The sequence below is a fragment of the Pinus tabuliformis genome, chromosome 2_2, assembly GCF_031772625.1.
Source record: "Pinus tabuliformis cultivar Carrire ecotype Pingquan chromosome 2_2, CPIR1, whole genome shotgun sequence".
NCBI lineage: Eukaryota > Viridiplantae > Streptophyta > Pinopsida > Pinales > Pinaceae > Pinus > Pinus tabuliformis.
This window is the reverse complement of record NC_142300.1, coordinates 707,947,860-707,965,441: the sequence shown is the minus strand read 5'-3', so window position 1 is coordinate 707,965,441 and position 17,582 is coordinate 707,947,860. Positions and strand designations below refer to the sequence as shown.

Here is a 17,582-nt window from a genome sequence, read left to right as displayed (position 1 = left end):
CAATGTCACGATGACCTTGTAATGTAAATTAATTAGGGTAGAATAAGTGGAAAATTAATTAGGGTAAAAATTCCACTTTTTTTTATTTTATATGAATTATTGCAGAAGTTTATAATAAACTGGTATAAATCTATAATTTATTTGAATAATAACAATGTTGGTAAAATTTATAATTTATTTGAATATTAAAATGTTTTTACTTAAATTTTTGAGTTTTCTTTTTTAAATAAGATGATCTATACTCTCATAATTCAAAAAAAAAAAAAAAAATGATCTCTAAATAGAAAAGTAATGTTGGTTATTATAAAAAAAGAAAGAAAAGATTTGCATATTTATTTCGTTGTCCATATGACGTAATATAGTTTCATATAAACCAATTACAAGTAAAAAAATATGAGTTATATATCTATATATAGAAAAAGTTGCTAAAAATATATATATTTTAATGTTGTATATAATAAAATATCCAATGTGAGTTATGAATAAAATATTTTAATATTAATTAATAATGACACATACCTAAAAATGTATTAATAATAAAAAAAAAAACTTTAATGTTAAAATGACTCAATACACACATTATGTAATGTATATAACAATGAAAAATAAAATTCAAACAATATAAAATTACACATTTTTTTTAACACTCTAAAATAATCTTACACCTAAAAAAATTATATCCCTCTTCGCTCATGTTAGATTCATTCCTAAGATAGATCTATGTGTAACAAACCTAATTTCCCACTCCTTATTTTTCTTTTATACTTGAATATATAGTAAAAAGACATTTTTCCTTGCAATGGCTATATAATAATCTATTGCAAAATCAAGTTTCCTTCTAATTGTAATCCACCAATCCAATATGGGAGCCTATACAATAACTCCTAACACATGTTCCTAATCGTTCCTTAGTAAACCCTTTAAGTAATGAAATGTTATATCCATATTGTTTTGGCAATACCTACGAGGTGGTTATTGAGAGTATTAGCCCACAATGTCCTTTCGTTGATTGATATACATATATCTGGAATAAGTAATGATTTCCATATGTTTATAGTTATATTTATTTTGATTATAGGGGTTTGTAGCTTTTTATCTACCACCATGACATTAAGGATGTCAAATTCCACACATGGGGTGTTGTTTACCTATTATGCATGTGTTTATGTTGGCTATTAGTGAGTTCACCATTCCAATGCCCATTTTCATACCCATGGTTATATTTCAATGAGAATAATACTTTATTGATTTAATTATGTGTCTTAATGTATTAATAAATTAAGCTTATATCACACCACCTCCACTACAACTCTAGTGCATACACTAATGTGTACATATTAATCTACTTTACATATAGGTGATCTTTATTTATTCAAACATTATATTGTCACATAGATTGTATATAAAAATCAATCATCGTCAATTACGGTCAATCATGGTCAACCATGGTCAATATGAAAACCAACCATTGTCAATCATGGTCAGCCATGGTCCAACATCACATTGTGAAAGAATTGTCTCAACATGAAAATCAACCATGGTCAACCATGTTTCAATGTCGCATTTTGACGAAGATTGTCTCAATGTGAAAATCAACCATGGTCAATCATTGTCAACTATGGTCAACCATCATCAATAATCATGTTCACATTGTGATGAATATTTTCTCTTTGTCCAACGTCACATTGTGATAAAGATTACCTCAATATGATAATCAACCATGTTTAATATTAATCCTAGGGTAACTTATAATATTAAACCTTTTGGTTTATTAATTTTAGGGTTTATATTCCCACGATTTAATGTTATTCCCTTAACTTTATTCCTTGGATTTATAGTATTAATTTGTTGGGTTTATAATATTAATCTTAGGGTTTATATTCCTAGGGTTTAACATTAATCTTAGGGTATAATGTTATTCTCTTGCATGTATAATCGCTCACGTTATCAATATTAATCATAGCATATATATTGCGAGGTTTTAATATTAATCCTAAGGTTTCTAATATTAATCATAAGGTTTATATTCCTAGGGTTTAATATTGAGCCTATGGTTTATAATATTAATCTTAATGTTTAATATTTATCCTAGGGTTTAGTATTAATCCTTGTAGTTTATAAGCCATTTGGTTTAAAATATTAAGCTCCTAGGTTTATTAATCTTATGGTTTATGTTCTTAGGATTTGATATTAATCCCAACATTTAATGTTATTCCATTGGGTTATTAATTACATAGGTTTATAATGTTAATCCCAAGTTTTATAATATTAATCTGAGGGTTTAATGTTTATTTTAGGGTTTATAATATTTATGTGAGGGTTTATATCCCTTGGATTTATAATATTAATTCCTTGTCTTTAATATTATTGCCATGGTTTTATAATCACTTCGGTTTATTAGTCCCTTGCATTCATGATATCAATCCCTTGGGTTTATTAATTTAAGGGTTCATATTACTAGGGTATAATATTATTCATAAGGTTTATAATATTAATCCTAGGGTTTAATTTAAATCTCTTGGGTTTATAATACAATTTACTTGGGTTTATTAATTCCTTGGTTTACCGATCCCTTGGGTTTATAATATCAATCTTATGTGTTTATTAATATAAGGGTTCATATTCCTAGGGTATAATACTATTTATAGGGTTTATAATATTAATCCTAGGGTTTAATATAGATCCCTTAGGTTTATAATTCGTTAGGTTTATAATATAAATTCCTTGGGTTTATAATATTAATCATAGGGTATATATTCTTAGGGTTTACAATATTAAACCCATTGGTTTATTAATTTTAGGGTTTATATTCCAAAGGTTTAATATCCATCCTATGGTTTAATGTTAATCCATTGATTTTATTCCTTGGATTTATAGTATTAATTTCGTAGGTTTATAATATTAATCCTAAGGTTTATAATATTAATGTTAGGGTTTATATTCCTAGGGTTTAATAATAATCCTAGGGTGTAATGTTATTCTCATGCATTTATAATCCCTCAGGTTATTAATATTAATCATACGATATATATTCATAGGGTTTAATATTAATCCTAGGGTTTCTAATATTAATCATAAGGTTTATATTCATAGGATTTAATATTAAGCATATGGTTTATAATATTAATCTTAATGTTTAATATTAATCCTAGTGTTTAATATTAATCCTTTTATTTTAGAACCCATTTGATTTAATATATTAAGCTCTTGGGTTTATTAATCTTATTGTTTATGTTCCTAGGATTTTATATTAATCCCAATGTTTAATGGTATTCCCTTGGGTTTATTAATTAGATAGGTTTATAATGTTAATCCTAAGTTTTATAATATTAATATGAGGGTTTAATGTTTATTTTAGGGTTTATAATATTTATGTGAGGGTTTATATCCCTTGGATTTATAATATTAATTCCTTGTCTTTAATATTATTGTCATGGTTTTATAATCCCTTCGGTTTATTAGTCCCTTTCATTCATGATATCAATCCCTTGGGTTTATTAATTTAAGGGTTCATATTACTAGGGTATAATATTATTCGTAAGGTTTATAATATTAATCCTAGGGTTTAATTAAAATATCTTGGGTTTATAATACGATTTACTTGGGTTTATTAATTCCTTGGTTTACTGATCTCTTGGGTCTTTAATATCAATCTTATGTGTTTATCAATATAAGGGTTCATATTCCTAGGGTACAATACTATTGATAGGGTTTATAATATTAATCCTAGGGTTTAATATAGATCCCTTAGGTTTCTAATTCATTAGGTTTATAATATAAATTCCTTAGGGTTATAATATTAATCATAGGGTATATATTCCTATGGTTTAATATTATCCTAGGGTTTACAATATTAAACCCATTGGTTTATTAATTTTAGGGTTTATTTTCCAAAGGTTTAATATTCATCCTAGGGTTTAATGTTAATCCCTTGATTTTATTCCTTGGATTTATAGTATTAATTTCTTAGGTTTATAATATTAATCCTAAGGTTTATAATATTAATCTTAGGGTTTATATTCCTAGGGTTTAATAAAAATCCTAGGGTGTAATGTTATTCTCTTCCGAGTTATTACTATTAATCATAAGGTATATATTCCTAGGGTTTAATATTAAGCATATGGTTTATAATATTAATCTTAATGTTTAATATTAATCCTAGTGTTTAATATTAATCCTTGTATTTTAGAAGCCATTTCGTTTAAAATATTAAGCTCTTGGGTTTATTAATCTTATGGTTTATGTTCCTAGGATTTTATATTAATCCCAACGTTTAATGTTTTTCCCTTGGGTTTATTAATTAGATAGGTTTATAATGTTAATCCTAGGATTTTATTTTACTCCCAACGTTTAATGTTTTTCCCTTGGGTTTATTAATTAGATAGGTTTATAATGTTAATCCTAAGTTTTATAATATTAATCTCATAGTTTAATGTTTATTTTAGGGTTTATAATATTTATGTGAGGGTTTCATATCCCTTGGATTTATAATATTAATTCCTTGCCTTTAATATTATTTCCATGGTTTTATAATCCCTTCGGTTTATTAGTCCCTTTCATGATATCAATCCCTTGGGTTTATTAATTTAAGGGTTCATATTACTAGGGTATAATATTATTCATAAGGTTTATAATATTAATCCTAGGGTTTAATTTAAATCTCTTGGGTTTATAATACAATTTACTTGGGTTTATTAATTCCTTGGTTTACCGATCCCTTGGGTGTATAATATCAATGTTATGTGTTTATTAATACAAGGGCTCATATTCCTAGGATATAATACTAGTGATAGGGTTTATAATATTAATCCTAGGGTTTAATATAGATCCCTTAGGTTTATAATTCGTTAGGTTTATAATATAAATTCCTTGGGTTTATAATATTAATCATAGGGTATATATTACTAGGGCTTAATATTATCCTAGGGTTTACAATATTAAACTTGTTGGTTTATTAATTTTAGGGTTTATATTCCAAAGGTTTAATATTCATCCTACGGTTTCATGTTAATCCCTTGATTTATAGTATTAATTTCTTAGGTTTATAATATTAATCCTAAGGTTTATAATATTAATCTTAGGGTTTATATTCCTAGGGTTTAATAATAATCCTAGGGTGTAATGTTATTCTCTTGCGTTTATAATCCCTCGGGTTATTAATATTAATCATAGGGTATATATTCCTAGGGTTTAATATTAATCCTAGGGTTTCTAATATTAATCATAAGGTTTATATTCGTAGGGTTTAATATTAAGCATATGGTTTATAATATTAATCTTAATGTTTAATATTAATCGTGGTGTTTAATATTAATCCTTGTATTTTAGAAGCCATTTGGTTTAAAATATTAAGCTCTTGGGTTTATTAATCTTATGGTTTATGTTCCTAGGATTTTATATTAATCCCAACGTTTAATGTTATTCCCTTGGTTTTATTAATTAGATAGGTTTATAATGTTAATCCTAAGTTTTATAATATTAATCTCATGGTTTAATGTTGATTTTAGGGTTTATAATATTTATGTGAGGGTTTATATCCCTTGGATTTATAATATTAATTCCTTGTCTTTAATATTATTGCCATGGTTTTATAATCCCTTCGGTTTATTAGTCCCTTGCATTCATGATATCAATCCCTTGGGTTTATTAATTTAAGGGTTCATATTACTAGGGTATAATATTATTCATAAGGTTTATAATATAAATCCTAGGGTTTAATTTAAATCCCTTGGGTTTATAATCCATTGGGTTTATAATACAATATCCTTGTGTTTATTAATTCCTTGGTTTACCGATCCCTTAGGTTTATAATTTGTTACGTTTGTAATATAAAATCCTTGGGTTTATAATATTAATAATTGGATATATATTCATAGGGTTTACAATATTAAATCCTTTGGTTTATTAATTTTAGGGTTTATAATATTGATCCTAGGGTTTATAATTTTGATCCTAGGGTTTTTGATATTAATCATGGGGTTTATATTCCTAGGCTTTAATATTAAGCCTACGGTTTATAATATTAATCTTAGGGTTTAATATTTTTCCCTTTTGTTTATTTTCCTTTGGGTTTATAATATTAAACCCTTGCATTTATTTCCCCTTCGGTTTATAATATTAATCCTTTGGATTTATGGTCTTGCGGTTTTTAATTTTGGGTTTATAACATTGCATTTAATACTGGGTTTTAATATTGAGGTATATAATTTCGATTTAATATTGGGTTTTTAATGTTAATATTTATAATATTAATTGTGTTATTTATAATATTAATCCTACAATTTAAAATATTTCTTGTAAGGTTTATAATATTATTCTTAAGGATATAATATTAATCTTTGGATTTATAATGTTGGATTTTATAACATTAGGGCTTATAATAATTGATTTAATATTAGAGTTTAATGTTTTTGTGTTGGAATGGTTAATAAATCCATCATCATGTATAAAAGATATTGATAGTTATATTAATAGGTTAATAAATGTATATTAATCATTAAGATAATGGTGAGAGATAAATAAGTATTATTAGTAATAACCACTTCCTCTTAGAGTGCCCTGCATACAACCACATTAGATCTCAATTTCACAACCTTTGTTACAATACTGACCTTCCTAGCCTTTTACAATGCTAAAATTATAGTGAACTCGGGAGGCTTCTCTCCAAGCTTTTTGAGCATAAGAATAAAATCTTAAATCAAAATAAATAATTTGTCTTTTTAGGTCCGATAGATCATTATTTGGTCTCAGCGGACGTTAACCATCATCATCATCATCAAATTTATTATATTATGTTACTTTTGTTATTGTTAGATATAAAAATGTTTATATATATATGTGTGTGTGTGTTATATTATTTGTATAGTTATTAGTAAGTACAACAAATAGTCAATTTCTAATAGCCACATTAACACTATACATTCAATAATTATTAATGTGATTGATAAATGCCTATTGGCCTATATCAACTACATTTACTAATGTGATTGTATATGTGCTTAATATAGGCCGACACATATATCAACCACATTGATAAATATGATTATGCTAGTATTTAGTTTTAACTGCATCGAAAAATATTTTGGAAAGAAAGCTATATGATGCAAGTGGGATGTTTTGCTCTAACACTTCGAAGCGAAGGGTTGAGGCCAGCACTTCGCCCACAGACAAAAACAAAAATCCGATAAATTATTATTAATATATTATTTTATAAAAAAATACTTTTCAAATGAAAGTAAATGTTTATAACAAAATTATCTTTGTGTATTGTTTTTAAATTTGGTATTTAATTTCAAAATACATATAAGTAAAAATAATTTATTAAAGTTTTTTCTGTTATTTTTTATATTTAATTTTTTAAAATAAAAATATAATTTCCGGAAAATACCGCGTGCTCAGACCGAAAACATAAATAAAAATAATGGATAAACATGGAATTTCGGAATATTTCTGAAAAGTAATTTATAGTAAAAATTATATAAAGTTTAAAATAAAAAAATTTCTTTTTAAAAATAAAAAAAGACATATTTGAAAATAACATAAAAGAGGTTATTTTAGAAAAATGATGAATAAGAAATATATTTAAAGAAAATAAATTTAGAATACAGAAGATCTAAATCCATGAAAAACGGAAATAGTTTGATGGATACCACTGCATCCCACAACTCATTAGAAAGAGCATATATATCCAAAACATAAAAAAAAAACATGAGCATGATGGAAATGGATGCTGGCCAAATTCCGGGTTCAATATATAAGCTGTCTATTTCATGCTGCTACCATATGATATCAAAAGGTGTTACAGGGTTGGACTTAGAATGTAAAAATGAAGGTATGAATGAGACATGTCCATTTCCAAATACAGGATGACTTAAAATTTCCTCCTAATCCTGCTATTCGATTGGAATTTAATACCAGGAATAGCAACATGTTTTTACTTAAATTTCTGAGTCCTTGCTGGACTTCTGCAACTCATTAAGAGTTGAAAGCCAGATTTACTAAAAGACAGCAGCACAGTGTCCCACAGCTACGTGCGCATATTCATTATTGCGCCTCTGGCTAATCTGCTGGTGTGAATGATACCCCAAACGTTACAGAAAGCAAGCTTCTATTCTGCGCATTAGTATCAGGTTTAGATTCTAAAGACTATACATGAACAAACTCTAAGTAAACTTGGAAGCTACGAAAAGGCAGTAAATTCAGGGGCCCTGCAAAGAAGAAAAGTCTAGGCGAAATGCAACTACCATCATGCCTATTCATTGCAGGTTGTAGATCCCTCGTAATAATAAGGTGACATTTTTCCACCCTTGGGAGTTGGCTTGGCCTTCTGTTGCGGATTGGCCTGATGCAACATATCTACCACCCTCCTCATTGATGGCCTGTTGATGGGCAGGGAGCTTGTGCATAGGAGTCCTACTTCCAGAACCATCATCATTTCCTCCTTGAAGCAACCCACAAGCTTGGGATCCAGCACTTCCTGCCATCCATTCTTTTTCTCTGTTACCCACTTCACAAGATCTTTGTTATCTCCAAACTCTGAATCTACTGGCCTCCTGCCGGTCATGAGCTCCAAGACCACCACTCCAAAGCTATAGATGTCAGTCTTTTCATTCACCTTAAGTGTGTAGGCGTACTCTGCACAATGCCATATGCAAAGTTCTCAAATGGGACTCTCCCAGAAAACTATTCAAAAGCTAAAGAAAAGCAATGGTGATATAAGATTGTAAATCTAAAGAAATGAAAGATTGATATAAGACTGATTCCTACTTAATTTATAAAAAATTCTCTATAAAACTAATTCAAATTAACATTAAAGTTCAAGCCTAACTAAACTAGTGCAAAGTTTAATTTCATGGAAAAACAAGCCTAATCAAAGTTCACAATTCCATTTAATGGAGAAAGGAGCACAAGAAGAGCAAGGTGAGGTATAAATGGCCATCCTTATAAACAGCTTAACTGGATAAAGTAGGCAAAACAAGAAACCCGAATTCAGGAATAAAATGAACACAAGCAACCAAACAATTCGTAAGCACAAAATCAAATTATATTGGTCACTTGACCAAGGTCCAGATCAACCTCAAATAAATGTACTAAACACAACAATATCAACCTTGAAGTCTAGCAAAATTTGGAGAAACACCAAATAGAATTCTCTTAAAGTATGCAACAGAACCAACCTGGAGCTATATAGCCATAAGACCCAGCAATTGCAGACATATAATCAACCCCCATGCCACAGCTCAGCAGAATTTTCGCGAGACCGAAATCTGCAACATGAGCGCCATAATCCTCATCCAGCAGAATATTATTGGATTTAACGTCTCTGTGGACAATGGATGGCTCGCAATCATGATGAAGATATGCCAAACCCTGAGCTGCTCCAAGAGCAATCTTGTATCTTATGGGCCAGTCAAGAACAATAGACTTAGGCCCATGAAGTAGATCCCCCAAACTCCCATTAGGCATGTACTCATAGACCAACAGATTGGAGTCGCTATTACTACAACAGCACCATAGCTTCACGATGTTCTTATGCCTGATCTTTCCCAGTATGTCCACCTCTGCCTTGAAACCATTATCATTGGAAGCATCGCCTTTACTACTGCTCCAAAGCCTCTTAATGGCCACTGTCTCCGCATTGCTTAGCGTGGCCTTGTAAACCTTACCAGCTCCGCCGCTCCCAATAACATTATCTTCATCAAAGCAATCCAGAATCTCATTTTTACTGAATCTCAACTTGTGAAATGAAGTCAGCATCCAGGAAGATTTGTCAGCGAACTTTTTCCTCTTTGTATTTGCAAAGCTTCGGTACCTTCTGTAAAACAAGGCAAGCCCAAGGACAAAAATAATGAGAGACAAAGCAAACAAACAAGGAAGCAGCCACCGCCATTTCTGCTGCGTAGCCTTTTCAGAACAGGACTTCGTGCCGTTAAAGCTCTCGCGGCTACACAACTCGGAATTTCCCAAAAAACTCTCTGCATACACCAGACTCGCAAACACCAAAGGAACTTCGCCGGACAAACGGTTGTCCGAGACATTGAAAGAATTCAGCTTCAGATTCCCGAGCTCGGAAGGAATCGGTCCCGTGAGAAGATTTTCCGACAGGTCTAGAGAATTAAGCACTGGCAAAGTACCGAGACTTGCAGGAATCGAGCCGGAGAACTGGTTTTTTGCAAGATTGATCTGGGACAGTTGCTTGCACGAACTGATTTCAGCAAGAAGCTTTCCACTTAGCTTGTTATTACGCAGGTCCAGATTTTCGAGCTGTTGCAGCTGCCCCAAGCTGGAAGGCAAAGCGCCGGAGAGCAAATTATCGCTGGCGATTATTTTGTTAAGGTTCCGCAGCTCGCCGATTTCTGTAGGCAGGCTGCCCGTAAATGCATTGCCGTTAATGACGAGCTCAGAGAGATTTTTGCCTTTGGCGATTTCGGGAGAAATAAGTCCTTCAAAATTATTGTTCTTGAGCTCCAGAAGTGAGGTGTGAGGAAGTCCCCAGAATGAACTTGGCACCGTGCCATTAAAATTATTGCCTCCTAGCATAACTCTATTTAAAGTCGTGCAGGTTCCCAGGGTTTCAGGTAAATTACCGGTGAACTCGTTGTCGAAAATGCTGAGAATTTCGAGCTTTTTCTTCTTGCATAGGTCCGGAGGAAGCTTTCCGGAAAGCCGGTTATTTGCAATATCCAGTACTTGAAGTTCCGAATTTCTGCCCAGATTCTCCGGTAAAGTACCGGTTAATCTATTCGTGTAGAGCTTTAACTCGGTGAGGCTCGTAGAGAAACCCAAGCCTGGAGGTATTTCACCAACCAGTTTGTTTCGATACAGATTCAAGGATTCCAGATTCAGTCTGCCCAGCCCAGTAGGAATCGAACCGGTGAGCATATTCGTGGAAGCATCGAACCTCTTTAAAGATTTCAAGCCGCCAATGCCCACCGGAATGGGACCTGATAAATTGTTCTGGTAAAGCTCGATCTGTACAACATTTTCCAGCTTAGTGAAGCTCTCGGGAATCAAACCTGAGAACTGGTTAGCCGACAAGTCCAAATTTGTTAGCTCGGCAAGATTGCCTATCGTCTCTGGAATTTCTCCGACGAGGCTGCAGTTCTCCAGCAATAGATTTTGTAGCTTCGTCAGTTTCCCGAACTCGGGAGGTAGAGCTCCGGTGAGAGAAGGATTGTATGCCAAATAAAGCTGTAAAAGATTTGAGAGATTGCCTAAAAAAGGCGGAATCGTAGTGTTGAGAAGATTGGACACGAGATTTAAGACTTGCAACTCTGGCAGCTGGCCGAACGAAGGGGGAATCGGACCGCTTAAGTTATTTCCTGAAAGATCCAGATACTTTAGCCTCGAGAGCTCGGAGATGAACTCCGGGAGTCGGCCGACGATGAGATTCTGCGATAAATCCAAATACTGGAGTTTAGAGCATCTTCTCAAGTCCGCAGGAATCGAACCGTTGACGGAATTATTCGCCAAGGAGAGGTTCTTGAGACCACGGATTTTGCAGACGACGATCGGGAACGGTCCCGCGATGTTCGTGTTTGAAAGATCGAGTCCTTCCACGAATTTTTCACCGGCAGCGCACGCAATTCCCGTCCAATTACACGGAGAATTGTCATTCTCATTCCAGTTCTTGAACGCGCCTGACGGATCGTCGAATCCGCGTTTCAATTCCTGCAAAATAAGTACTTCTTGCGAACCGCCAATAGCAAAGCGGCATAATATTATCAGAACCAAAGAGAAAAACAGAAAATGCAGAGAGCTTTCCCGTGACATTTGCTGGTCCATGGCTTCAAATTTTCCCAGCAATGCACAGAAACAAAACATAGACTTCCTTTCCTTTCCCTTCCTCGTACCTCTTTCCTCCTTGTGTCTTCTTTCAGTTTCAAAGCTCAAAGCGCAAGCTTCCATGTTCTGGAAGAGCCAAACTCCATTTTAAGGCTGAAAAGCTCTGCCGTAAAGTTCAAAATAAGGCCGTAACAGTGCATATCTTTCCGACAGTGAATCGTTGCGACTCTAACCGCAACTTGCGGGCGCCCGGATGAATTCCTCCGTGTAGAATTATACGGTGACGTAATTGTGCGGGACCTTATGCTGACATGTTCGTGAAGGCTGCGCTGGAATGAAGTGGTTTCCCTGTCAACATCGCTGACATCAGTGATGAAGAGACACGCTGTACTCTTGCTCAAATTTTAAATTTAAATGCCCCTTTCACTCTGGTATTACCGCGACCCCTATTTCATAGACCATAGAAAAGTAAATGCTGCCTGACATGCAAGGCAGATAGCTTTCGCCCTCTGAGTGACAGCACGCGAATCGAGATAGCACGCTGGAGAGAGGGCGAAAGCTATCTGCCCTATTTCATAGACCATAGAAAAGTAAATGCTGCCTGACATGCAAGGCAGATAGCTTTCGCCCTCTGAGTGACAGCACGCGAATCGAGATAGCACGCTGGAGAGAGAGGGCGAAAGCTATCTGCCTTGCATGTCAGGAAGCATTTGCTTTTCTATGGTCTATGATGTGACTCCTATTTCATAGACCATAGAAAAGTAAATGTTACCTGACATGCAAGGCAGATAGCTTTTGCCCTCTAAGTGACAGCACGCGAATCGAGATAGCAGGCTAGAGAGAGCGAAAGCTATCTGCCTTGCATGTCAGGCAGCATTTACTTTTCTATGGTCTATGAAATAGGAGTTTCCCTGGTATTACATTCTCACTTAAATGTCATCGCTTCAATCATCGGGTTTTGCTAAATCTAAATTATTGAAATATCACACTATTGGATATATTTACGTGTTTATAAAGCAAAGTCAGTAGAACTATGTACATATAAGTGGGGTTTGTTCTTAGAGGTTAAAATTTTATGAGTTGAAGGGGGAATTATTTTAGGGGAATTAAACTATTTTTAAAAATATTAAAAATATTTTATTTGTTAATATTTTTAATGATGATTTACCATTAAAGCTATAATAGGTTTTGTAAACCAAAAAAATTGAATGAAATAAAAACTATGACTATTGAATATGATAAGAGTTCAAGATTTTAAAATATGGGGTAAGAGTTAAATTTTCTTTCTCATGGACCACTAATGAGTTATTTTAGGTTGCATAGTTTTTTGTGAATAAGGATATGAGTCAACATTTATTTTCAATGATAAACTAATTAAAATATGTAGTAAAAGTTAAATTTTCTTTCTCATGGACCACGATTGAGTTATTTTAGGTGGCACAATTTTTTATGAATAAGGATATGAGTAACACGCATTTCCAACAATAAACTAAAAATATGATAAGAGTCTAAGATATAAAGATATTTGGTAAGAGCTAAATTCTCCTCCTTATAAACCACTAATAAGTTATTTTAGGTGGCATGGTTTTCTTTGAATAAGGATATGAGTCAACATTCATTATGGTACTCACTCTAATTTGATTATTAAATTATGATATGTTTTGCCACATTTAAAAAATAAATATTATATAAATGAGAAATTGAAATAAAAATACAAATCACATAGAAAAAGAGTCCTACTTCATTGACTTTAATATTAACTTTTGTGATCCTTGCAATGTGCATACCCCCACATGCAATAATGGGCATATGACACTTATCCCAACTTGTACTAACTTTATAGCCTTTGATGGGATTGACACGGGTGATAGATTATTAACTTAGGTGTATGTACTATTTTTTGATGTTTACTCTTTCACGTTGTCATTATTATAGCTCAACTTCGGTGATTCAACCACCCATGATGGAAACAACCTTGGTTTCACGACTAATAGGCTTTAAAAGCTCATAGATTCCAAAGGTGCACCCTACACTGTGTTGTTAGGGTAAGTTTCTTTAGGCCTAACTTGTATTCTATTTCATCTCCTATTTCTATGTGAGGTTTTTCTCTATTAAGGAGACACATTGGCCTCCTCCCTTTTTCCATCTTTATTTTTTTCCCAAACTCCCTTCTTCGCATTTGGTTACCTTATTGTTTTTTCTAGGGCCCTGTTTTTCTTTCCAGGTCTCTCTATGTATCCTCCCCTTTTATGGTCTCAATTGTGCTTAGTTCTTTTTGGTACATCCCTTTCCCTATTCATCTTCTCCTCATCCCTCTAAATCCATTTATGTCCCTCACCATGGCACATCCTAGCTCCTCCCATGTTCATTGTGGTCGACTAAGGAGAAGGGAGCATCCTCGAATGAGAACCCAATTCAATGTTGATATGTCAGCAGCTTATTACCCCAATTCTGTGCAGAAGGAGATTAATGTGGTAGAGGATGAAGCCAAGGTGGGAAGGAGGTTTATTTTAGATGCATAAATGGCAAGTAGAATGCTGGTCACTAGATACTAGCCCCGAGGGCAACACTCGCTCATGGAAAACTTAATACATGCAAATCATTAAAATTTACTAGCATATTAAGACCATTATGGGAAGGTCTTTGTAGAAAGAAGTGAGGCACAATAGGAAAATTTCTTTGACATCGATGCCTTGTGAAATTGAATAATAAGGTTCACTTTTGATAGGAAAACTGCAGGTCTGGATTTCCTTAACAATGATGAAGATGAAACAGATCATGAGGTAATTGAAATGGACTCCATCATAATACTTCTTACGTTTTTGTGTTTAAGCAGTTATTAAATACTTCTTTTTGTTGGTTGTAGTGATAGAGAAGTAAGAAAGTTTCTTGATATAATTAAATATTTTTGGTTTTACATTATTATGTCATTACAATAAGGTTGATTATTTGGAGAAACTTATGTGTCTATGTTATTGGTTTGATTTCCTAGCAGCGGGCTGGAAACCACAAGATTGACTCTTTCAACATAAATAATACAATTTCAATGCTAGGTTACAAAAAAACACATTAACTTATGTGTAAAATTACTCTATTGAAATTTGATAGATTATTCGATTTAGTAATAATCCTATAAATTATATGTTAAACATAAAATTATATGGACTTTTCCATGGGATCCATTCATTACCATGTAATTTTTTTGGAGCACTTGGATTGAACATATTCAATTATGCAATTTCAATAAATTCAAATTTGATTTTAAGAAAAATTAATTAGAAAATATTCTCCAAAAAGAGTCAAAACTAAAAGGTTGAAAGTACATTATAAATAAATAGCTATATATTATTTTGGAATGTAGATTTCCATAGTTGTGATTAATAATGAGAAGAAAATGTTTATGAAAAAACTATTTTTCATGTACGTGATTAAGGTTTTGTTTTTTTTCGCTTCTTTTTCTTTACAATGGTGAATTAATAACTCGTTGGAGTAATCTGGGTGAGGCCCAAGATCAAACCTAGCAAGAGTTGAGCCTTCACGAGGGTGGAGGAGCCTAATCCTTGAGCATTATCATGACATGCCAAAGATGTTCCCCCATGAGATTTGAAACCGGGTCAAGAGGATAACATTTCATTGTGTCAACCACTCCGTCATCCCATGAGAAGACTTGATTAACATTAAATGTTACTAAAAAAACCTATGATCCTATTAGAGGTAGCATTATCGATAATCATAAGAGATATTAGTTTTCTTGAAAATATTATTTAGGTTAACACCATATTTTGATTTTAGACTATGACCTTAAATTAGCTCTAATTTAATTAAAAACTTATTTTCATCCCAAAAAAATAACAATCCAAAGCCCAAAAATAATTCAAATTTATCTTTTAATGATTATTATAAATTATTTTAAATTTAACCATTTATAATATATTTTACCATTTAAAATTGGAAAAAACCTATACAAATTATTAAAAATAAAAAACTAAAAAATATTATTATTATATAAATGTTTAAAAACAAAACCTTCACAATGTGATTAAAAAATCTCAAAACATACTATTTAAAAGTATCACTAAGAACAACGCGACTCTTTTATATTTCTTTAAAGAAAATGAAATCCCTAAACATGAGTACAAGATCTACAGTACTATTGTTATGTTTTTCCAAAATCAAAGTTTGGTCAATATGAGAAACTTCACCACACACTGCATCTTATAAATATCTACATTTGCTTAGGCACAATGAGGACAATACCTTTGTTACACTCAATCTCAGGTAACCCTTTGATGATCACTAAAAAGGTCAATCCCCCTCTCCTATTTAGTACATTTCCTTGGGATGTGGGATTGTGACCCATCATTAAAATGAATTCCAGGAGATTATACATGTTGTGAATTGCATGGAAATTATAAATGTTGTGAGAGTAGGAGGCCATTCCTGAAGAACAAACAAGTGAACATTGTAATTTCAAAGTAATGGACCACCCTTGCAGGGCGAGGCGCAACTCTCATAGTATATTCTCACCTTAATTGTTGCCCAAGAAATCTTGACCCAAATTTATAATATAATACAACGAATATCATTGTTAGTATTTTTAAATTTAACATTTATTTATTTACTTAAATTTTAATATTATGATTACTTTTATATATGTTTAATTTAATTTTTAAATTTAACATTTATTTATTTAAATTTTAATATTATGATGAATTTTATATAGGTGTGAGAGTGATGATTTAATTGTATATATGTGAGAGAGTGAGATGAATTTTATATAGGTGTGAGAGTGATGATTTAATTTTATATGTGTGAAAGAGTGAAAGTAAAAAAAAATAAAAAAAAAATAATAATGTTATTGGGTTTAAATTATTAATAATAGTAATTAATTAGCTTATGTTTTATTTTAGTTATTTATTTTTTTAAGAAAAAATATAGAATTTTTATATAAAATTAGTGAAGTTGATTGAAATGGATTTTAGTTATAGATTGAAAGCTATGAATGATAATCTAGCCCAACTAATCTTGGATATGATTGGATAGCATTTGATAGGAAAATGTATATCTAATTATAATGTTGGAGACTAAAAGTTACAAAAGAAATAATGTTGGAGACTAAAAGTTACAAAAGATTCTCTAAGCCAACCATACTAGTTTTTTTCTTTTTTCTTAGGATTATCTGGGTTACTAGTTTTTTTCTTTTTCCCTAGAGTTATCTCAGGTATGTGTGCATTTTGTTCATGGAGAAATTAAATAATATAAATTGACCATGCTTTAAATAATCAATTCAATATCATATTTTTTTCAAACTAATTAATAACTAAAAAGTGCTTTAAGATAAAAAAATTTATATAATTAATAATTAAATAGTGTTCTTAAATAAAAACATTTTTTATTTTTTATATAATTAATAATTTTTTTTTAATAAAAACATTTTTTTGAAAAATAAACACTTTATTCTACCTCATAAGTACAACCACTAACTCCATTATTTATAATAATATCAATATAAATGTTTTATTCGCAGTAAAAAATTATTCTCCAATCATAATTTAAAATGCACCAATCTCTTTAATTATTATCATATGCATTCTTGCTTTTACAATAATATTTTTCATATAATATAATATAATTATTAAATATCACTAAATTTTAACTTTTAAATTTAAAAGAAGTAAAACCTATTGCAAATGATAGCCAATTCTCAGTATTGACTTAAATGACTATATACATTTTTGTTTTTAAATAATATTTTTTATATAATACGATTAATAAATAGGACCCAATGAAGTAAAAGC

The 17,582-nt window shown here is 31.4% G+C and overlaps 1 protein-coding gene across 1 annotated transcript; it reads right to left on the bottom strand.

Moving 5' to 3' along the window:
- Positions 1-7,747: 7,747 nt before the first annotated feature.
- On the bottom strand, positions 7,748-11,875 carry LOC149194637 (uncharacterized). Its single transcript, XM_089407767.1, has 2 exons — positions 9,177-11,875; positions 7,748-8,634 (listed from the first exon to the last, which is right to left on the bottom strand). Exons 1-2 carry the CDS (start codon positions 11,821-11,823, stop codon positions 8,252-8,254), a joined length of 3,030 nt encoding a protein of 1,009 aa, XP_089263893.1. The 5' UTR covers positions 11,824-11,875; the 3' UTR covers positions 7,748-8,251.
- Positions 11,876-17,582: the final 5,707 nt, after the last annotated feature.